The sequence below is a fragment of the Microtus oregoni genome, unplaced genomic scaffold (genome assembly GCF_018167655.1).
Source record: "Microtus oregoni isolate MIOR12 unplaced genomic scaffold, Mior012 000055F_ref0000237, whole genome shotgun sequence".
Classification (NCBI taxonomy): Eukaryota; Metazoa; Chordata; class Mammalia; order Rodentia; family Cricetidae; genus Microtus; species Microtus oregoni.
Window position 1 is genome coordinate 12,055,414 of NW_024543831.1, and position 23,007 is coordinate 12,078,420.

General features: G+C 42.0%; 2 protein-coding genes across 4 annotated transcripts in view; both read right to left on the reverse strand.

The window, feature by feature from the left end:
• The window catches only part of Nrg4 (neuregulin 4), a 62,134-nt gene that overhangs the window by 6,178 nt on the left and 32,949 nt on the right, over window positions 1-23,007 (reverse strand). For all 3 annotated transcript variants that reach the window (XM_041638350.1, XM_041638348.1, XM_041638349.1), the window contains 5 exons: window positions 15,690-15,836; window positions 10,069-10,145; window positions 3,977-4,140; window positions 3,779-3,867; window positions 2,407-2,534 (listed from right to left, as the gene is read on the reverse strand). In XM_041638350.1, the coding sequence (XP_041494284.1) occupies window positions 4,118-4,140; window positions 10,069-10,145; window positions 15,690-15,836 (247 nt within the window). In that variant the 3' untranslated portion in view covers window positions 2,407-2,534; window positions 3,779-3,867; window positions 3,977-4,117. The remainder of the gene's footprint in view (window positions 1-2,406; window positions 2,535-3,778; window positions 3,868-3,976; window positions 4,141-10,068; window positions 10,146-15,689; window positions 15,837-23,007) is intronic.
• Window positions 16,292-16,944, reverse strand: LOC121438201 (mitochondrial pyruvate carrier 1-like). The gene has a single exon (XM_041638351.1). It carries the CDS (start codon window positions 16,942-16,944, stop codon window positions 16,615-16,617), a length of 330 nt encoding a protein of 109 aa, XP_041494285.1. The 3' UTR covers window positions 16,292-16,614.

Genomic DNA, 23,007 nt, shown 5'->3' on the forward strand with positions numbered 1-23,007 from the left:
AGCTGCAAGGATCCACAAATGCCAGCCAGAGTCAAGAGAAATGGGTGGAGATGCAGAATTGACCATTTGAGGAGAAACATTAGGACATTCGAAAGCCACCACACAAACACCCAGAGAAGCCACTGTTCTAACACCCTGACCTTTCTACTGTGCCTGCCCCCTAAGCTCAGGGACCAACTGCCTGTCAAAGGATTTCCCAGCCAGTTTTGGGGAAACTGGCATAAAGAGAGAATGCTGTATAAATAGTTGAATACAAGGTGTGTGTGTTGGGGGGGGGTTGTCAAATGACAAACCTGTAGAAGGTTTGGAGAGTAAACAAGTGGGTGATAATCTTTTGTTAAAAGACAAACCAGCAAACCTAGAGATAGAGAGGGGGCAGAGGTGGGATAGGGTGGGGGATGATATTATTAAAATAATGGCATACCCAAAATGAAAAGTAACAGATCTCAGAGGAACAGAGAAATGAGGTCTATTCAAAGAATCAAATGCCAGCCAAGTTGCTCAGCTGAGTTTGATGTCCACGACACACGTGATGGAAGAAGAGAGCTGTCCTTTGACCTCCACACATATGCTGTGGCATGCATTTGAGAATTTGAACACATAATTGAAAAGGAAGATAAGCTGGTACTTTCTCTAGTGAAAGTCCAACGTGAAACCTAGAGACCTCATTCAATGTGCTCACAGCAACTACAGAAGATGAGAAGGGACAGAATCAGTGTCTACAAAGAGGAAGTTAGGAAAAGCCCCCACATCTCCTAAAAAAACCAAATGACCTCACCAGAGACTTTCAGAGGCCACTGGAACTGGAAGAGTATAAACAGGTGAACCCAGTGTGAAGGATTTGTGTGATAGATACAGACCACTGCCCAATCAGCACTGCTGTCTTCAAGAAAAACTAGGAAAGCCATTTGGTAAAAATCATTCTTTTGTGATTAAAAATAAAACCAACTAGGAGTACAGGGAAACTATGTCAACAAAAAGGCCACCATGAGAACATACGGTGAACTTCCTGTCTGGTGGAAGGATGCTTGCCTGCACCATTGCTAGTCAACATGGACTGGCTGGAGCGGCTGGTGTCAAATGGGACAAAAATAAAATTACCTGTTCACAAATCTTATGATCTTACATACAGAAAACTAAAGATTTCACAGGAGACTTTCAGAATCAGTAAAGTACTCATAGAAGCAGGGCACAAGGTCAACACAGGAAACCAGCATCATTTCTGTACTTCAGCAGTGAACAAACATTAGAGCAGTTCTTTCTACAGCAGCATCAAAAACAGTAAAATACTGGGAGGTTAACCAGAGGTGGGAACTGCCACAGAAATGATGGAGCACATCCATGTTGATGGGCTGGGAATCTACAGGGATTCCCAAGGCAATCTACAGGGTCAGTGTAATCCCTAGCAAAACATGACCTTGTAGTACTGGTTTGGTTTGTTCAGACAGAAAATACACCTTAAGGTTCAAGTACAATCTCAAGGGACAAGGAGTGGCCAAATCTTGAATATTAAAGTAGGGTGAGTCATCTGATTCCAGAACAGTGATTCTGGCTTCAAGATAAACTAATGGGACAGAAACGCTTAGGGAAGGGACCAAGATTTTTCAATAAGGAAGATACAATTTTCCAGAAAACAGTGCTAGAATTAGGAACTTAAATAATGTCATATATTAAAATTAACTCAAAATAGGTTTTAAAAACAATAGTAGGTTAAAAAAAACTGTCCAACTCTTGGAAGAAAACGGTGGAAAACATCAGGATAATGGATTTTACAGAGATTTTGTGGAGTTGTTACCAGATTTTCAGGGATCAAAAATTAGACATAATGGAATTAATCAAAAATTAAAATTTTGTGCATGACATGAAAGTAGATCATACTTAAAGAGCAAAAAAACCATACATAGACTTGGTAGCTATACTTGCAGCCCATGAATAAGGACTTAATATCCAGAATACAGAACTAATGTACAACCACACACGTCTAATTAAAAAGTGGCCTGGGACTTAAACAGGTCTCCATGAAAGATACATAGATGACTAACACACACTGATGCACGGGAGAATGCAGGTTAAACTCCAATGAGACATCACCCCGTTAGGATGGTGACTGTCTTCCTTCTCCCTGTCTCTCTTCCACTCTCTGCCTTCCTACGACACAGCAGGTTGTATTCATAAGTGTGTGTGTGTGTGTATATATATATGAATATATATATATATATTCATATATATATACACACACATATGCACATACACAAAATACATAAAATTCTCAGAAAAAAATGTAAAGCCATCAAATAAGAGAAACAAACTCCAGCCATTAAAATGGAAAATACAGCTGTGAACTCTAAAAGGGAAAGACTCTTAGATGGCGGACGGTGGGGAAGAGGCCAGTCTGAGACTCCTTACCATATGATTGCAGCGCTAGAGTCCGGAAAATACGAAGTGAAGACATCAGTGGTTGTCACAGGTCCACGGGGAGAGGGAGAGTTGAATTTGGGAACAGGAGAGCTGTTTAGGGAAGGAGACTCGGTGACCTGTGATGGTGGACACACAACAGGCATTTGTCAAAAACTGTTTACTAAGGAGCTGAGTGGGAAGAGGTAGGTAGGAACTACACCGCCTGCTCGGATTTCTTGAGCAAGCCTCCACTTACTACGGAGTCATAGCCTGCCCAACCTTCTAGAAGCTGAGAATATTCATGAATCATTTAATACACACTTCACCTAACAAAACCCTGTGGCATCCACGGCTGTCCTGATCATAGATGAATGGAATCGTGAGATAGTGTGCTGCTGATGGCCAGCACCCAATGACGATATCTTACCACATATTTTGAGCTTTGGAAAGATACTCAGTTTCTACAGGATGAGTACCAGCTTCACTAATGTGGCACAGCTGCCAGTGGACCACCATTGAATTAAACTGAGGTGGGGGCTGCCTCTCAATCAAGTCTTCTAAAGTAGTTTAGTTGAACATGTGAGGGTCACTTTCCACTACCTCAACCCCTGACACTCCTGGTTTGTTAAGTGACGATTGGGTGAGGGGAGGCTGTGTGACACACAATTGTTGCCTCCTCCAAAGAAATGAAATTTGCTTTCTGCAAAATATGCACTAAAAAAATTACAGGTCAGGGGGCTGGAGAGATGGCCCAGTGGTTAAGAACACTGCCTGTTCTTAAGTCATGAGTACGATTCCCAGCAATCAAATGGTGGCTCACAGCCATCTGCAATGAGATCTGGTGCCCTCTTCTGGCCTGCAGGCACACACACAGATAAAACACTACACACAATAAATGAAATTACAGGTCAGGTGATGAAAATAGGTCTGGAACTTGGTAAATGTTCTGAATAATTCTATGTCAACTTGACACAGTCATCTGAGAGGCAGGGAACCTCAATTGAGAGAAATGCCTCCCTGAGATTTGGCTATTGAAGCCCTGCAGGGCATTTTCTTAATTAGTGGTTGATGGGAGCATGCCCACCCACTGTGGGTGGAACACCCCAGCTGGTGATCCTGGGTCAGGGCTGGAAGTCTTAGGTTCTATAAGGAAGATGGTGGACAGGCCACGCGGAGCAGGCCAATAAGCAGTGCCCCCCCCCCCCCCCCCCCCCCGGCCTCTGCATCAGCTCCTGCCTCCAGGTTTGAATTCTTGCTTTGACTTTCCTCAGTGGACTGTGGTCCAGGATAAGAAAGTCAAATAAACCCTTTCCTCCCCAAGCTGCTTTTGGTATCGTGTTTGATCAGAGCTATGATAAGGAAAGGAGAACTAAAGTGTTACCTTCTCTCGCCGTGCAGTTTACTTTCTGCCTGTGTAAGGTGACCGCAATAGTGCCCTTCACTGGGTGTGCCTTCAGTGATCTCTGTGACCTGTGGAAAGTAAGATTGTACTTGTGCACCCGGTTTTCTGCATATACATGCCCACCTACCCTCTTATCTGCATGTATAAACCTGCAGCTTCTGCTTGAGGTGAACTTACCTCAGACACCTGCATCCGCAGCAGCTGCCCTACAGCACCTGTGCACAGTGGGTCAGCATCCCCATGCTAGTCTTTCAAGTGCACACTTCTGTCTTCCTGCTGCCTGAAGTTCTAACAAGCTTAATGACTGTTCTAAAATATTCACAATTCCATTAAAGCGTGATCTGAGAAGAAAAAAAAAATATTCACAATTACAAAGGGCTGGGTGAGGGTCCAGCCCAGGGCAAGTCGCTGATAACAAAGACAGCAGCAGATCCCAAACATGGTAGAAACAGCAAACACAAGGATGGGAGAGTCCTGGAGACAAAGCTGCTCTAGTCAGCATTCCCAAGGACCTGCCGCTGAAGACCAAATAAATGCATAGGGGAACTTGGGCTTGGAGGCCGGCAACACACCCAGCCATGCAAGGAGCAGAACTGATCCCGTAATAGTGTCCTGTGATCTCTGCACACCCCCACTCTTACAGAGGAAAGACAGAAAAGCATGGGTTTGGAAGCCAGACACATCTGGGCTTGACCTCTGAGCCTCCATTTTCCTTTGTATAGAACGTACCTCTGAACCAGACTCTCAGAAATGGTCCATCTGAAACAAGCACAGTGACAAGCACACATAGGCACGGGGGCTCGTGATTAAGTCACAGGCTGTAGGGACACGAACCATGGAACACATGCTGGGGACTTGAAGCTGTGGGTTCTCTCACTGAACTAGTAAGGAGGGTTGCCAAGAAGCCTCATCCCAGAATGCCCTGTTCTGGTCCCTGATGGACTGAATCGAGGCTTTGGGAGTGGTGGTTTTCAGCACCAGGGTTGACTATGACCTCTGACCTTTGTAATTTTCACAGCACAGGTCAGAGCTGAGGCTGCTGAGTTTGTCCTGGTGTCTGTAATGGGCTCATCTCAGAGGGCAGCTTTTATCTCAGCCTGAAGACCTCATCTCCTTTGCGGTGCTATGGTCTTAGACACTAACATTGCTTGGCCAGAGAAATGCCTAGTCCGATAAGCTAATTTTGTAAACTAAGCCCAGAACTCATCCTATTTTGGTTTTTGGGTGGTGTTGTGGTCTGGCTGTCTTTTTTTCCTCCATTAAAAAAGACTCATTTGGGGCTAGAAAGATGGTTCAGCAGTTAAGACCACTAGCTGCTCTTCCAGAGGACCCAGGTTCAATTCCCTGCGCCCACATGGCAGCTCACACCTGTCTGTAACTCCAGTTCCTGAGGATCTGATATCCTCACACAGATATACATACAGGCAAAACATCAATGCACATAAAATAAAAATAAATAAATCTTTTAAAAAATACCCACTGTATCCAGGCGCGGAGGCTCACACCTGTAACACCAGCGCTTGGGGAGGTGGAGGCAATGGGATTGTTTCAAGTTTGAGGCACGTCAGAGCCCCACGGTGAGCCCCAGGGCATCCTGAGCTCTGGAGGGCAACAATCTCAGAGAGATATTTTTTTATTTTTTTATTATTTTTAACTAATATGTCAAGAAAAAAGCAATGCAATTTGAATTTAAACTTTTCCCCAGTGTAGGGTGTATTTTATATATAGAAAGGCTGTGAGATTGCTTCCTGTTCTTTTATTATGTGTATGTGGTATGGGATGGTTTCTGTGTTCATGGGGTCAGAGGGCTAGGACCCTCTGGGAGCTGGAGTTACAGGTGATTGTGAGCTGCAGATAGGTGCTGGTGGCTGAACAGTAAGATCAGTATGTGCTCTTAACCAGGACCATCTCGCCACCTCCTCCTCTTATTTTTACAAATGTGTCTTTGCACATAGGAAAGGGATAGTGTGTTTTATCTGTGCACAGTTTGTAAGGGACACATCTTTTTGGCGTCTTGGAACTGATGGTGTTGAGCACATGGGAGCTCAGGGCATTGTCTGGTAACATTATTCACGATGGCGTGTCCTTCATTGTGAAATACGTAAAAAATTTACCATCTTAACTACTGTCAAGTTCAGTGACATTAGGTAAAATCATATAACAGGAATAGTCATCATCTCCAGGAATGTTTTCATTATCCCAAACTGAACCTTACACATTAAACAATAACTCTCTCCACAGTCCCTGGTAACCACAGTTACGATTTCTGCCTCTGTGGGTCTGACTGCTCTAGCATCTCATTTAGTGGAGTTACACAGTGCTTACTTTGGCATCTGGCTTTTTCACTAAGTGTAATGTCCTCAGAATCCAGCCATTAGAATTATTCCCTTTTAAGGCTAAGTAATGCTCCATTTATGTGTTTCTACTTATCAATTCATACATCACTGGACAGATGAGTGGCTTTCCACCTTTTGACTATTAAGAATTCAGCTCCTATGAGTGCAGGTGTAAAGATATTTGCTTATGTGTGTAACCCCCAGTAGTCAACTGTTGGATAAAACAGTGATTCTGGCAGCTGGAGAGATGGCTCAGAGGTTAAGAGCACTGACTGCTCTTTCAGAGGACCTAGGTTCAATTCCCAGCACCCACATGGCAACTCACAATTATCTGTATTTTCAGTTCTAGGGGATCTGACATCCTCACACATATATACAGAGGCAAAACACCAGTGTACATTAAATAAGTAAATAAATCTTTTTAAAAAAGGGTAATTCTGTAGTGGTGGTTTTTGAGACAGGGTTTCTCTGTAGCTTTGGAGCCTGTCCTGGAATTAGCTCTTGTAGACCAGGCTGGCCCCAAACTCACAGAGATCTGCCTGACTTTGTCTCCCAAGTGCTAGGATTAAAGGTGTGCACCACCACCACCTGGCTGTGATTCTGGTTTTAAGACCAGTCATTCCATTTAGCACAGTGACCATAACATTTTATATTCTTACCAGCAATACACAAGGGCTCCAGATTCTATACATCATAGCCAACACATGGTCATTAAACAGCCCCTGCCCTAATGTGGGAGGGGTCCACAATTCCCTTTTTATCTCCCCAGTGGTCAGTGAGGCTGAACACCTCACATGCTCTTGGAGAAATGTCTATTGAAATCCTCTCCCAGTTTTTGAACTGGGTTGCTTTTATTTGTTATGAGTTATTTATTCCGGATTATTTCTTGTAATTAATTTTAAGTTGCTATTAAAACAATAGGTTTCATTATGGCATTTTCATATATGTGTATCATTAATGTTGCTCATATTTGCCCCACTACGACCTTCAATGTCTTGCACCCTGCCCTGTCCCCCTTCCTCCTCTCTGTAGTGGGATTAGTCCCCTGAGCACTGGCAGAGTAACTCCATCTTGCAGTAAGATGCTATTTAAATGTTCTACGTGCCTTCCTAGAGTTGGTCAGTGTTTGTTAAGACCAGCAAACCTCAGCAAAAGAAAAGGCAGCATCCCCATGGACACTAACTTTCCTAGATCTGCTTTATCTGTGACTTGTTGCCTGAGCCACAGTCACCTCTCCTGACTTAACACTAGGTAGCACTCTTGAGCCCAAGTTTGTATCAATTCTGGTGCCAACTAAACCATATGGAATCAGAGCTCAGTGACTGAGGCTTGGGCCTTTGATGTATCTGTGAGTCCTTACGGCCCTATAAGTGACCCCAATGAACTTAATCACGCCAAGCTGAAACTGGCAGAATCTTTCTTGGGTCTCTCTGTGTTTGTTCGAGGTAAATAGATGTTTCTTTACAACTTTTCCAGGAAAGTCCCACACCACTCAAAAAGTTTCCTGTCTGTTTTCATGCACACATATGCACACATGTAATGAATTCTCTTCATTAATCCCACAGCTGCAGGGGTCGAAAGTCTCTTATCCTGTCCTGTGGACTGCCTCTTTGTACACAGTGTCCTTTAATTTCATCAACTTTTAATTTTGATGAAGTCCAAATTATCTAGATTTCCTTAGTTGACTATGTTTAAGTGTTGTTTACAAGAAACCATTGCCAAGTCAAGCTTCGTAGAGTACTTCTCCGAGTTTGCTGGAGTCTTAGAATTTTGGGTCTTCTGTGGAGTCTCGTTCGCCCGGAGTTCATATGGTACTAGTGGTGCAGCTTCGTGTTTTAGTAGATTCACACCCAGCCTGACATGGTTAGTTGAAAATTTGACTTCTACCAAGTTTACTAAGATATAACCCACAACTTACAACTTTACATTCACTTTCATATCCTATTCACTGGCTTGAAAAGATTACAGTCATCTGGCCACAACTATGACCCAGTTTTTAAACAGATCCATCGCCTGGGGGTACTTTCCAGGGCTGTTTGCAGTCATTACCTTAGGAGCCCACTCGCCTATCTTAGTATAAAGGTAAATGCACACGGGGCATCCTGAAGCTTCTACCACACAGCACAGCTGACTGTGACCGTGTGACAGACAGCGTGTGCAAACATGCGGTGCTTGGACAGGTATGACTCTCCATTTTATGGGCACGGCAATGGACATTTGGGTGATTGCCACTCCCTGGTTACAGGGAGGAATGCGGTTGTGAATATTTGGGTTCATATTGCAAACCCAAGCTCTCATTTACTTGGGTAGCTGACGAGGAAGGGAATTGCCATACAAACTTGTTCCTTAAGAAACCGTCTGCACCATTTCATACTTACAACAACAACGAACTGTGCGTCCCCATATCCTACAGACTTTAAAGAAATAAATCACAGCAGCGGTAGTATGTTAACTGGTATTTTGACTTTTCAATCTTTTAATGGATTACAGTGTCAAGTATTTTTCATGTGCTTAGTAGTATTTTGTGTATTTTCTTGGTAAATGCCCACAGTTTAGTTCAGTTGTTTCTGTTACTGAGTTGGTCTCAACTTCAGTTGAACAAGTTCATATTTTGAGATGTGTTACAAATGTTTGTTTTAAAAGTTTCTTTACCTAGACATTTCCGATATATGGAAATATACTTTACTTTTAATATTAATGCTCTATCTTGCAAGATTGATAAAGTACCAGCTGGTCTCATATACTGTACTCCCTTCAGTGTTTCTAGATGAACTTATGTAGAATTGAAAGCTTGGCATAAGTTCAGCTATTTGGGGGTGGACTGTCATTGAAGAAATGTTTCTATACAAATTCAATCAATGGATATGGAACTGTTTGAATTATCATTAAAAACTTAATTTTACATATCACTCTTCAGATTTTTTTTTGAAAACAGAGTGCATGTAGCCTAGGCTAGCCTCATTGTAGCTGAAGATATCCTTGAACTTTTGTTCTTCCTGTCTGTATTTCTTCTTAGGGGCTGTAACTATAGGTCCACATAACCATCCCTGGTTATATGCAGTGCTGAGGACAGAACCAGGGCATCTTGTAGGCTAGGCAGGCACTCGGTGCATGAACTGCATCTGCAGCTCCTTAAATGACCCTTCTTTGGTAGTTTTTATTCTTCAATTTGTCTATTTAAATTATGCCAAATCTTCTATCACCCTGTTGTAGTATTGGTAGGAATGTCACCCAACCTTTATTGTTGTTGATGTTGCTAACTCCTGGCATTTCCCCCCTGAATTAACAGTATTTTTTGGACACAGGGTGTCATCTCAGCCTGGGTCTTACTGATGCATTGAGATTATGTGGCCAGCAAACCCCAGAGCTCTTCCTGTTTCTGATTTTCCCACAGTAGGACTATAGGAGCCTGCCACCAATGCCAGATTCTTTAAAGATTTATTCTAAAGTGTGTGTGTGCGTGCATATTGAGAGCGGAGGTCAGCCGCTGCTTCAGCCTGTCCATTTCTCGTTGTTTTCAAGTAAGAGGAAGGAAATCTAGCACTTGCTGTTTAGCCAGAAACCTCAAGAAAGCTTAAAAACTGGTTTATCCACAGTTCTCCCAAAGATTGGCTCACTCCTAAGGTACCTCCCCGCCACAGCCTCCCCAGCACAGCCCACATCAGAATGCTTCTGCAACCCTGGTCCTCAGATCTGCCGTAGCACATTACAGCGGATACAATCATTTCACGGTGGAAATTCATATAATTTCATAATATTTTGGGGGAAAATACTACTTCTGTCATACTGATAATAAATTTATCCTCATGTGCAAAATAATGATTAACACAAAAGCCATGGAAAAGTTTTTGAACGCTTGTGAACACAAGTCCGTGAACAGAGCAATGAAGATCTCATCCACACCTCTAAACATTCCATACTTCCCGTACTCACTGTGGTGGGCCCCGGTGTTTCTCTCCACCAGGCTGATCTCACACTGGACTGAACTGGCCCTCTGAAAGTGGCCCTTCCTGCATCAAAGAGAAGAGAAAGCCAAATGGGAAAGGGGTGATTGGAAAACACGCCAGAAGAATCAGAAAGAAAATTAAGCTTGAGTATTTGGAAGCTCATTCTCTTTCTAGAACTTCCTAAAATCGTAGGGCTGCCCTAATGTTGTACCCGCATTTAAGCACCCCACCAGCAGAGGCCACAGTGACACTTGGGGTGCTGCTGAGCCTGCGGCATGGGAGCCTACGGTGTGGTCCAGATGCTGCTGGGGAGCTGCTGAGCCTGCGGCGTGGCCCAGATGCTGCTGGGGGTGCTGCGGAGCCTATGGCATGGCAGAGATGCTGCTGGGGAGCTGCTGAGCCTGCGGCGTGGCCCAGATGCTGCTGGGGGTGCTGCGGAGCCTATGGCGTGGCAGAGATGCGATGTCAGAGCTGTTTCTCTAACACCATTGTGGACCCTTTGTGAACCATGGGTGGCTTTAGTGAACAATTCTAATTTGCGACATTAAACACCATCAACTTTGGGTCATCTGACTATAACCTTAGATAAAACTATTAAATAAAAATAAAATGTAAAAGTGGTTTATTTTTTTCAATATGCCAAACCTAATGTAGTAACTTACATTAGTGAAAATGAATTTACATCATATAGCCATAGCAACATGACATTTTCTAAAAGCACACCAACCTCTACCCTAAAATGCCAATTCTAGAAGATGTTTTAGCATTGGGGGTTGGGGGCATCTTGACCTCATTCAAGTGGCATCATTTCCTAAGTTATGGAAAATCCAAAAGGCCCTCAGGTCAAAGCACTTTCAGCTACCAGCGGGTTCAGTCAAAGAATTGTTTGCTTCCATTCTTTTTTCATTTATTAAATATTTTCCCCCTCCCTTTCTTTTCCTCCTTCTCTGCCATCGTGTATGTGTGTGTGTGTATGTGTGTGTGTATGTGTGTATGTGTATATATGTGTATGCATGTGTGTTTGTGTGTATATGCATATGTATGTGTATATGTGTATGTATATTCATATGTATGTGTATATGTGTATATGTGTATATGTGTATGCATATGTATGTGTGTATGTGTATATATATGTGTGCATGTGTATGTATGTGTTTATGTGTATATGAGTGTGTGCATATGTGTATGTATATGCATATGTATGTGTGTATATATGTGTATGTGTATATGTGTGTGTGTGTATGTGTATGTGTATATGTGTGTGTGTATGTGTGTTGTGCATGTTTGCCCATGTGGAGACATGAGAATGTCAGTGTCCTCCCTATCGTTCCCTGCCTAACTCCCTTGAGACAAGGCCTTTTTGGTCTTTTTTTTTCTAAGTTTTTTATTTAACTGATTTTTATTGAGTTCTACATTTTTCTCTGCTCCCCTCCCTGCCTCTCCTCTCCCCTTCAACCCTTCCCCCAAGGTCCCTATGCTCCTAATTTACTCAGGAGATCTTGTCTTTTTCTACTTCACATGTAGATTAGATCTATGTAAGTCTCTCTTAGGGTCCTCATTGTTGTCTAGGTTCTCTGGAATTGTGATTTGTAGGCTGGTTTTCTTTGCTTTATGTTTAAAAAACACTTATGAGTGAGTACATACGATAATTGTCTTTCTGGGTCTGGGTTACCTCATTCAATATGATGTCTTCTAGCTCCACCCATTTGCTTGCAAATTTCAAGATGTCATCATATTTTTCCACTGTGTAGTACTCCATTGTGTAAATATAACACATTTTCCTTATCCATTCTTCGGTTGGGGAGTTTCCAGGTTCTGGCTATGACAAACAATGCTGCTATGAACATAGTTGAGCACATGTCCTTGTGGCACGATTGAGCATCCTTTGGGTATATATCCGAAAGTGGTATTGCTGGGTCTTGAGAAAGGTTGTTTTCTAATTTTCTGAGAAATCAACATACTGATATCCAAAGGGGTTGTACCAGCTTGTGCTCACACCAACAATACAGGAGTGTTCCCTTTACCCCATAACCTCTCAGCATAAGTTGTCATCAGTGTTTTTGATCTTGGCCATTCTTTTTTTTAAGATTTTTTTATGTATACAACATTCTGCCTCTATCTGGCCAGAAGAGGGTGCCAGACCTCATTACAGATGGTTGTGAGCCACCATGTGGTTGCTGGGAATTGAACTCAGGACCTCTGGAAGAGCAGCCAGTGCTCTTAACCACTGAGCCATCTCTCCAGCTGATCTTGGGCATTCTTACAGGTATAAGATGGAATCTCAGATTTGTTTTGATTTGCATTTCTCTGATGACTAAGGATGTTGAGCATTTCCTTAAGTATCTTTCAGTCATTTTATATTCCTCTTTGAGAGTTCTCTGTTTAGGTCTGGACTCCATTTTTTTTTATTGGATTATTTGTTCTTTTGATGACCAGTTTCTTGAGTTCTTTGTATATTTTGGAGATCAGACCAATGTATGATGTGGTGTTAGTGAAGATCTTTTCCCATTCTGTAGGCTGTCATTTTGTCTTGTTGACCGTGTCCTTTTCTTTACAGAAGTTTTTCAGTTTCAGGAGGCCCCATTTATTGTTTCTCTCAGTGTCTGTGCTACGGGGGTTATATTTAGGAAATGGTCTTCTGTGCCAATGCGTTCAAGTGTACTTCCCACTTTTTCTTTGAGGTTCAGTGTAGCTGGCTTTATGTTGAGGTCTTTGATCCATTTGGACTTGAGTTTTGTGCATGGTGATAGATATGGATCTATTTTCATTCTTCTACATGTTGATATCCAGTTATGCCAGCACCATTTGTTAAATATGCTTTCTTTTTTCCATTTGATATGTTTGTGCTTCTTTGTCAAAAATCAGGTGTTTGAAGGTGTGTGGGTTAATATCCGGGTCTTCGATTTGGTCCTCCTGTCTATTTTTATGCTAATACCAAGCTGTTTTCAATACTGTAGCTCTAGCTCTGTAGTAGAGTTTGAAGTCAGGGATGTGATGCCTCCAGAAGTTCTTTTATTGTACAGGATTGTTTTGGCTATCCTGGTTTTCTTGCTTTTCCATATGAAGTTGAGTACCATTCTTTCGAGGTCTGTGAAACTTTTTCATGGCTTTTGATGGGTATTGCATTGAATCTGTAGATTGCTTTTGGTAAGCCTGCCATTTTAAAAAATATTTATTTATTATATATACAATATTCTGTCTGTGTGTATGCCTGAAGGCCAGAAGAGGGCACCAGACCCCATTATAGATGGTTGTGAGCGACCATGTGGTTGCTGGGAATTGAACTCAGGACCTTTGGAAGAGCAGGCAATGCTCTTAACCTTTGAGCCATCTCTCCAGCCCCAAGATTGCCATTTTTACTATGTTAATTCTACCTACACAAGAGCATGGGAGATCTTTCCACTTTCTGGTGTCTTCTTCAATTTCTTTCTTCAAAGATTTAAAGTTCTTGTCATACAAGTCTTCCACTTGTTTGGTTAGAGTTACTCTGAGATATTTTATGCTATTTGTGGCTATTGTGAAGGGTGATGTTTCTCTGATTTCTTTTTCGGCCCATTTATCATCTATGTACAGGAGGGCTACTGATTGTTTTGAGTTAATCTTGTACCCTGTTACATTACTGAAAGTGTTTATGAGTTGGTAAAGCATGGTATAGGATACTTCAGATTAGAATTTTCTTCTTTTTGTGCCAGGGTCTCACTTTATAAACTATAGACTATAGACTATGTATAGCACAACCATATCCAATCCATGCACTAACCCATAATGATTACATATGAGGAATAAGAAAGCTTTGATTTTTAAGCCATTAAACTGTAAGGTTGCATCAATCTTTTTCTGTTGCTATACAAATACCCTTGACTGGGTAATTTACAAAGAACAGATGTTCATTTAACTCATGGTTCCAGACACTGAGGTGTCTAAGACCACGGCGTTGACAACTGTTCATCAGGTAAGAACTATCTAACTGGGTCATGGTATGACACAGGGTATCACATTGTGAGACCGAGCAGCAAGTCAGAAAAATTAGGATTAGATAAGCTTATCTTTTGGCATATTTTGCTGGAAAACATAATAGAGGGATTCAGAGTGAAGGGTACAGTCCCATGATGACTCATGTCTACTTTGTAACATGCTACTCTAAACGCACTAGATTAAAATTTTCTCTCTCGTGGTTCTATTGGTTGACTGCTAAGCTCTTTCCCCCTATTAGAGCCTCTCTGTGTTTGCAGGCAACCAGTAGATAACATGAGCCACCAGAAAGTTCCAGTAAGCAGGATGCTTAGGGAGGCTCATTCAGAGATGACTAGCAATTGCTGCTGACTGAGAATCGAGCTGGAGCTCTTTCTTTTCTCTGCTTAGGTTTCTTACAAGACACTGACTGATTCAAAGATGGAGCTTTTGGTCCACTCAAAGGCTGTGTGATCAGCTGTAACATTTACCCAATGTTCATGACTAAAGCACTTGTTGTACCTTCTAAAGAAATAAATTCTATTTCTTATCGCCATTCAATGGCTTGGACCCAGAACGCTATGACTGCCGGACAAGCACACCATGTCTGAACTGCAGAGCCCTAGGACCAAATTCTAACTCTTGCTGGTTGAGTGGCAAGGTCACACTGAGGAAGGGCGCTTGTAAATGGCCGATCACACAGGAAACGCAATCCGATGCAATGGGCTGGTAAGTTTTGTACCTGAAACACTCCAGATGCAAAAATTATGGGTTTCTTAAATGATACTTTGGAATAAAGCACACCATAATGTACATGACATAATACACATTTAAAAAGAGCAAAGTCCCTCACAATTTTAATAAGGGTTTATGAGATTATTTAATCTACACATTATTCTTAGAATATTAACTTCTCAAGACAACTTGGATTGTTTTACAATGACCATAAGCTCCATTTTCATAACCAGATGAGAGTAACCCATGCATATTTAATACTTATTAATCAATACAAAATAACTACTAAACTTAATTTCATGCTCGCTTTTAAAAATAAATTTCAAAAAACATTGAAGAGCAATAAAAAGGAATCAATGCAAGTAATCTTTGATGTGTGTAGCCTTGAAACATGTCATTTTTCCCTTTTGTTTCTCTTAGAAGATGCCAGTTTCTCCAATTTAACCTTCTGCTTCTTTATCTGTCGCTCTAGATTTAAATAGCTCATGAGTTTAGGCAACATGTCTACCTTCTTGGCCACTATGATCATTGTGTCTGGCACATAACAAATGTTAGAGAAAAGACTGACAACACACATCAGCCATGTGCTTTAAGCTTCTAAAGCACTGTGTGAGTCACGTAGCCTTTAGTACTCTAGACTTCTTTAAAAACACCTCCCCTAAAGCCTTGTGTGACGACATAAGTATAATTACTGTAGGGAGGGTGGGTTCTCCTGGCTTAGAGACATCACAGAAAGAGATGATGTCGGTGGCAAGGAATGAGTTGACTTGCTTAAGATGTTTTTAAAATGATTTATGATTTATAACAAAATTGTATTCAAATGATAACGGCGGGCATAAAACAGTATCTAGAGAAACGTCTGGAAGTAAAGAGCATGCGCGTTACTCAGAGACCGCGGCCTTGTGTCTCCACTTCAGTTACCTGCACAGAAGGCAGAGCGCTGCAATGGCTAGCGTGAGCAGGATCGCCAGGGCCACGATTGCTGCCGACAGGTTACTTCTGCTTTGGATGCTGGCGCTTGGGAGAAAAACCTCTTCGCAACGAGCTCCTGTGTAATTCTCAATGCACCTGTAGGATAGAAGTTCAGATAAAGATCAAATCTGTTCCCTCTGTGTCTGTGGACAACACAAGGTCCCCAGCTGGAATGAAGGGAAAGGCCTCTACGTTTCAGTCTGTGAATATGGAGCAAAAAGGCTTGAAGTGACGCTCAAAGAGCCACGGGGAGAGACAAGTGCATTATCCTACACCTGCCTCCGTCTCTTTCCAGCTCTTCAGCAGCTTAGAATTGAGAGGAACTGGGTAGTATTCAGACTCCATGTGCAGACAGTGTCGATGCCTTCTAGGCTTGTCTTGTCTTCCTGCCAACTTTTTTTTTAATATTTAAATCATTTATTGCCATTAAGTTACAGATCTGAACCTGCACACTATGGAAAACACTTGTCACCACTGGAAAGCATGGGTAGACGTGTGGCCGACTGAGGGATACACTGTAGTCATTAAAGAAAAGTCAAGAATGTAAGTGCTTATAGTTATAAAACTTTGTTCCTTAGATTTTTATTACACAAATCCCAATAGATAATATACACATTACTACAGATAAAACCATCATTCAAAATTATGAAATTAGTTGCATATTTTGAACTACTCTTGATGAAGACAAATTTCAGCATTGATAAGGCAGGAGAGAGTTGGTTTGGGGACTCTCCCTTTTCTATAATGTTGGCATGGTAATTAAAGACGGTATTCCGTGTTCTTCTCAGCAAGACCATCGATGCCGATGCGACCTGTGGCCATCGTGGCAGCAGTGCTGGGGCTCTGTCCCTTTCCAGAGCCGATCCTCGCACTGCTACGCAGTTGCCTTCTTACTCATCTCGTAGTTGATGAGCCGTGCTCCCTGAATCAGCTGGGCCACCTCGTTTGTTACATGGCACGCAAACAGAAGCCAGTTTCGAGGCTGCAACTTGTAGGCAAATCTCATGAATGTCAAAGAATAGCAGCAGAGGGCGAAGGTCATGCGCCCACTGATGATCTCCGGAGACTTCTTCATGTCATTGATAGCAGCAATGGGGAGACCCCAATTGGCAACTGGGCCCCAAAAGTGCGTACTCATGAGATAGTCCCGGAAGTCCTTGCTCTGCACATAATCCGCCGCTTTGCGCACCAGCGTTCCAGCCATGGCCCTGCGGTCGGCGGTGAAGCCGCTATCCACACGGATCTTCCTGCCAACTTTTGCAGATGTGTCTTGCGATACTGTTCTAGTTGTCCTCAACCCCCTGACTCAAATGATCCTCCTGCCTCAGCTTTCCAAGTAGCTGAGACTGCAGGTGCATGCCACCAGGGCTTAAAGTCTGCATTTTCAATGGTGTAACTGTCAGTATATAACTCAAATTCACCTGCAATTTATTGTATTTTACATAGATGTGTAAATGAATGCAACTTTTCCTCAAAATTTTTGTTTCTTCCAAACTCAGTTGTTGAGTACGACATCCCTTCCCTACTGCTCAGCAGTGCCTTGTGGAACACACGTCAGCTTTTTATGACTAAGAGCATTTCTATCTTTCTTCAGAGACAGCACGAAACAGCAAAGGATACCACAAGGCCTCTGGTATAAGCAGCCAGCTCCTTTCCCCTCTTAACACGCTCAAGGAATTAATATACATTAATAAGAATTATGCTATTCAGCATCCCATCAATTTATTTCCAGCTGAATGTAAAATAAAAGTATTTTAGCTGGAAATGGTGGCAGGCAACTATAGTCTTAGCACTTGGTAAACTGAGGCAGAAGGATCCACTAAAACTTGAGGCCAGCCTGGGCTACTTGATGAGTTTTAGGCCAGGCAAGGCTGGAGTGTGAAACTCTATCTCAAAAAAAATTTTTTTTCTTTTCAATATGAACATTTATTTATAAAGTAACTCAAGAAGTTATGTAGGAAATTTACAAAGTATATGTAATAAAATGAGTGTGGCCGGGCAGTGGTGGCGCACGCCTTTAATCCCAGCACTCAGGAGGCAGAGGCAGGCGGATTTCTGTGAGTTCGAGGCCAGCCTGGTCTACTAGAGCTAGTTCCAGGACAGGCTCCAAAGCTACAGAGAAACCCTGTTTTGAAAAATCAAAAAAAAAAAAGAGTGTATGTACATACACATACATGCATACACACTTTAAGTTATTCTTTTACCAAAAAAAATGAAAGAGTGATTTTGCAAAATTAATTTTCCTCCTCCCCTTTTTCAGATTAGTCAGGTATTTAGAAATCTATTTTCTCGGCCTCCCACTTACACTGATAAGGACAGGAGGCCTAGAAAACTCCATGTGAACTAATTGGTTTTAACAACCAATGTGACAGGATAACTAATAGCCACATAAAAATAAGAGGGGGGAACAGTAATTTTAGCACATGGAGTGATTTTGGTGACCAAATAGCCGATGTTTTATGAGCCTCATGTCATCCTGATGAAGGCAGGAGGTTGCTGCTGTTGGCTTCGCGGGAAGCTTTAAACAGTGTAGCAGCTCTCTGAAATTATCACAAAGATTGGCTTGTAGAGACACGAAAGGAATGTGAGGGCAATATACAAGCGACAAACTGAAGCATCGAGTAAGAGGTATTTGGGGGAAAGCTCATAATTACTTACAGTACAAACATTAAAATACTATTTTTCCTTGGACTGGAGAGATGGCTCAAGTAGTTAAGAACACTGACTGCTCTTCCAGAGGATGTGGGTTCAATTCCCACTACTCACATGGAGGTTCACAGCCATCTATACCTCTAGTCCTTGAGGACCTAATGCCTTCTTCTGGTCTCTGCACCAGACACGCACACGGTGCAGGCAGGCAGACATGTGAACAACTCACTCATACACATCAGATAAATGAGGAAAATGTGAATGTACTATTATTTTCATAGACTAAATTAAACACACATGAAAGAAAAAAGATAAGTAAAAATTCATTTCATTCTTCTCTAATTTTACTTCCCGCTTCCCAGGACAGACAGACAGACAGATACACATACACGCATTCTTCAGAATACAACATCATAAGCTGTAGTTCATATCCTTGTATGAGGTCACATAACTTAGTGCGTGGGGTTATAAAAATTTGGGCAAAAAATAAAAGAGTTCTGAACAGGCAAAGACCACAACACAATTTGCAGTAAAATTGTTGGTGATTCTGGCAGGGCTCATGTCCTCTCAAGGCAGCTTCATTCCGAACACACACCACACACACTTTACACTGCACATGGAGTTGGCACGCAGCTCCGACAGCTGCTGCCTGTTCCACCTCGGCTCTGATTTAAGATCATTGTATTTTTTTTTAAAGATTTACTTATTTATTATGTATACAACATTCTGCCTCAGTGTATGCCCGCGCGCCAGAGGAGAGCGCCAGATCTCATTACAGATGGTTGTGAGCCACCATGTGGTTGCTGGGAATTGAACTCAGGACCTCTGGAAGAGCAGCCAGTGCTCTTAACCTCTGAGCCATCTCTCCAGCCCCCAAGATCATTGTATGTTATAAACTGTTGCATTTTTATTGTGCATACAAAGGAATTACAGGAAACAAAGGCTTTGATATTTTCCTACTGTTGTTCCGAAGCATGAAAATATCAAAAGAGTATATCTTTGGATAGTACTGTTAGAACATTTGAATTTGAAATTGCCATTTAACTTGCTAACTTTTTTTTTATAAAAGGTAATTAAATGAATTTGGATTGGGATTGAGATAGAATTTCCAGTAATTTTTGAAATGGCCCTAAGCATGCCTCTACCATTCTGTACTACATATCATGGTGAAGAAGTCTCTGCATTGAGGATCAAAGTTTCCATTATTATGAAAAGTGTTGAAGATGCTTCATGGCATTCAGTACCAAATACGCAGCTAAGGTTTAATTCTTTCTGCAAAAATAAGTAAGCACATGCATCTCATTAATATGTAAATTTGCTTTAATCACTAATAAATGGAAAAATTATTTTAGTCAAGAATTGTTTTAAAATACAAATTCTTGGCATGCAGTATAATTTTATATACTTATCTACATAGGGTCAGGGAGAAATGTCTTAGGAGAAAAGGGGTAGTGGGGGGTGGGAGAGCTGATTACTAATCAACTGCCTACCCTAGAGAGTAACCCAATGGGCCCATGACATCCAACACACACAGTACGAAACAAACTCAGGAAGAGGTGGGTTTCCACGAGATAAAACTCTGCTGTAAATTTCAGTTCCAAAAGTTGCGCTAGAGGCATGAGAATGCAATAAAAACTCCCCCATGATTTCCTTAAAATTATTTTCTATTTAAATAGAATTCGGTTAACATGTATGCCTTACAGAAGATTTTAAAAAGAAAGAGAATTTAGCCACTGAGGGAAAGTCCTGGACCGTCTGGAATGAAATGTGCAGAAGTTCGGCCATCAGATCAAGGACTGGAGCAGACTGGAAAAGGTATGGCAGAGAGAGAAGCAATCGATGGAGTTCCCTACCATCCACATCTGGCAAGAAAGTAAAACACTGATGGAAATTTTAAGCAAAATAATGTCAAGAAAAAACCCAAACCTTGTCATTCTTCACCTCATTAAAAGAGAACTCTGAGAAAGGCAGAGACACAGTGTGCTGCTGGGTTAGCCTACTGGTGAATTTTATTTTCCAGATATTTATTATATAAACAGGGAACACTGCGTGCCCAGTGCTGTGCGCAAGAAGTCTGTTCTGAAAGCTCCAGCTAACTTAGGAAGATGTTATGGCCTCGGCTGTAACACAAATGTTAGACTTAAAGCAAACGTAAGTTGGGGAGAGCAGAGGGCAGACAGAGCGGACCGGGACTAGAGCTAGTGGGAGCTGAAGAAAGGCACGGGCAGGTCAAGTGCACAGAGCTAAGCAGCCTCTGTTTTTGTGGAATTAACTCTTGCTAAAGCATTCCTGGGGTTTACTTCTATACAGGCTGCCAAGTACCAAGAGGCTGTGTCATCGAATTTGGTAAACACCATGTGATAAAACACTTTCCTGGAACGGGTGCAAACACCCAGGGACACAGAACCTTCCAGACTCAGAATCCACATTATACAGCATCTTCCAGATGCACCAAGAGCCTCAATGTCAGTAAAGAAGCCGCGTTTAATATGCTGGGCTTGAAAAGAGTTCATCTGATTATAGTGGTCAGGGAAAGTTGTTATGACATTGAAGGCCTTCAGCAAGAGTGAAGGAATCAAACTTCCTTGTGAGACTTAGACAGGAGGACTAGTGCAGGTTCAAGGCCAGCCCGGACATTTGGCGGTGACCCTCTTCAGAAACAAAAACAATCAAGAAGTTGTACTCCTGAGCAGAGCTGCTGTGTTCCAAAGACCAAACACTGGACTTCAGGCTGAAAAAGCTAGTTCCCTGACCCCATCGTGCTTGCTGTGTATGCCACTTATGCTTTATGATTTTTAAAAGTATTGGGGCTGGAGAGATGGCTCAGCAGTTAAGAACACTGACTGCTCTTCCACAAGTCCTGAGTTCAATTCCCAGCAACCACGTGGTGGCTCACAACCATCCAAAATGAGATCTGGTGCCCTCTTCCGGCCTTCAGGCATATGTGCAGGCAGAACATTGAATAGATAAAAGTCTTTAAAAACGTTTAAAAGTATTTATGTATTTTACAGCCTAATCACAGTTTCCTCTCCCTCCTCTCCTCCCAGTCTCTCCCCTACCTCCCCCTGCCCCCATCCACTTCTGTTTCTATTGTCACTCAAGCTTTAAAACACAAAGTCAAAGTAACAACTCCCGCCTCAATTATTTCATTTAGCCATTTTCACCAACAAGACATCTAGCCGTGCCTTAGGCTAGCACGGCAGCATGCAGGTGAAAGAGGAATGTCTCTTTACGAAAGCCACATTTACACCAATGCTGGACTCCAGGCAGGAAGCTAGGAGCACAGTGGTCAATAAACACATGACTATTACAGCCCCCGAAACAAGACACAAGTACCACGCTCTAAGAGTCACTAATGAAGGAAGACTCAACACCAAAGCCATGTCATTCAGACAGAGATACCCTGGGAGAACAATTCTACCACTGTGATCCCCAGAGCTGACCCCACTTTACCAATACTCTATGACAATCAAAGTTCAGCCTGAAACTCATGAAAAATGAGAACAATCCAAAAATAAAATATTTACAAGCATTCAAGAAAATACACTGACAGCACGTCTTAGATCCACTAATTCTACTCCTTACGGTACAAAAATACATGGCCAAAATTCTGTAAAATGCCAACCAGATCTGTACTGTTGTGGGACATTATTTTAAGTTGTGTTACATTTGTTTATGCTGTGGAGCATTTGTTTAATAATGCAAAAGTGTGTTGCATTCTTTTATGTTACATTTATTTAACTCTGTGAAGCTGTGTTACTTTGTCTAAAACACCTGATTGGTCTAATAATAAACTGAAAGGCCAATAGCGAGTCAGGAGAAAGGATAGGCGGGGCTGGCAGGCAGAGAGAATAAATAGAAGGAGGAAATTTAGGAGGAAAGGAAGAAGGAGCAAGATCAAGGAGAGGAGGATATCACAGGCCAGTCACCCAGCTACATGCAAACCATGGAGAAAGAAGTAAAGAAAGGCGTACAGAAATAGAGAAAGGCAAAAGCCCAGAGACAAAAGATAGATGGGATAATTTAAATTAAGAAAAGTTGGCTAGAAACAAGCCAAGTTAAGACTGGAAATTCATAACTAAAAATAAGCCTCTGTGTATTTATTTGGGAGTTGGGTGGCAGGCCCCCGAAACAGCCAGAAGAGTGAAAAGAGTATAAAAAAACCCAACAACACTGCATAGGCCAAGAATGCAAAGATGACTGGCGCACAGGCTTTGCCTCTCATTACCTGGCACCACAAACGCATTCAGCATTTTCCAGCTTGATTATGCCTAGAGAGATTCAGCTAAGACCCACTCTTGTAGAAATGGCTGTTTATGTCATATTGTAACATTTGCACCACCAAGCATAGATAATTATGGGCACTTCAAGTGGGCTAGCCCAATTTAAAAGCAAATCTTAGATTCCTTCAGGATTGATTGTCAGCCAGCTAACTCACGTGTGGGATGAGTTTCAGGGAGTATCTGGATAGAAATGGCCACACTGTCCGCACGGAGAACCATCATGCTTGCCATTGGGTAAGTTACTGCTTGTAGATTTATAAAATTTACTTTAAGTAAACCATGGAAAAATTTCAAATATTTTCTTAAAGTAGCTAAAGCCCAATGAAATACAGCAG

Bases quoted from the DNA above. Each gene is read 5' to 3' on its own strand.
- LOC121438201 (XM_041638351.1), bottom strand. From the start codon at position 16,944: ATGGCTGGAACGCTGGTGCGCAAAGCGGCGGATTATGTGCAGAGCAAG.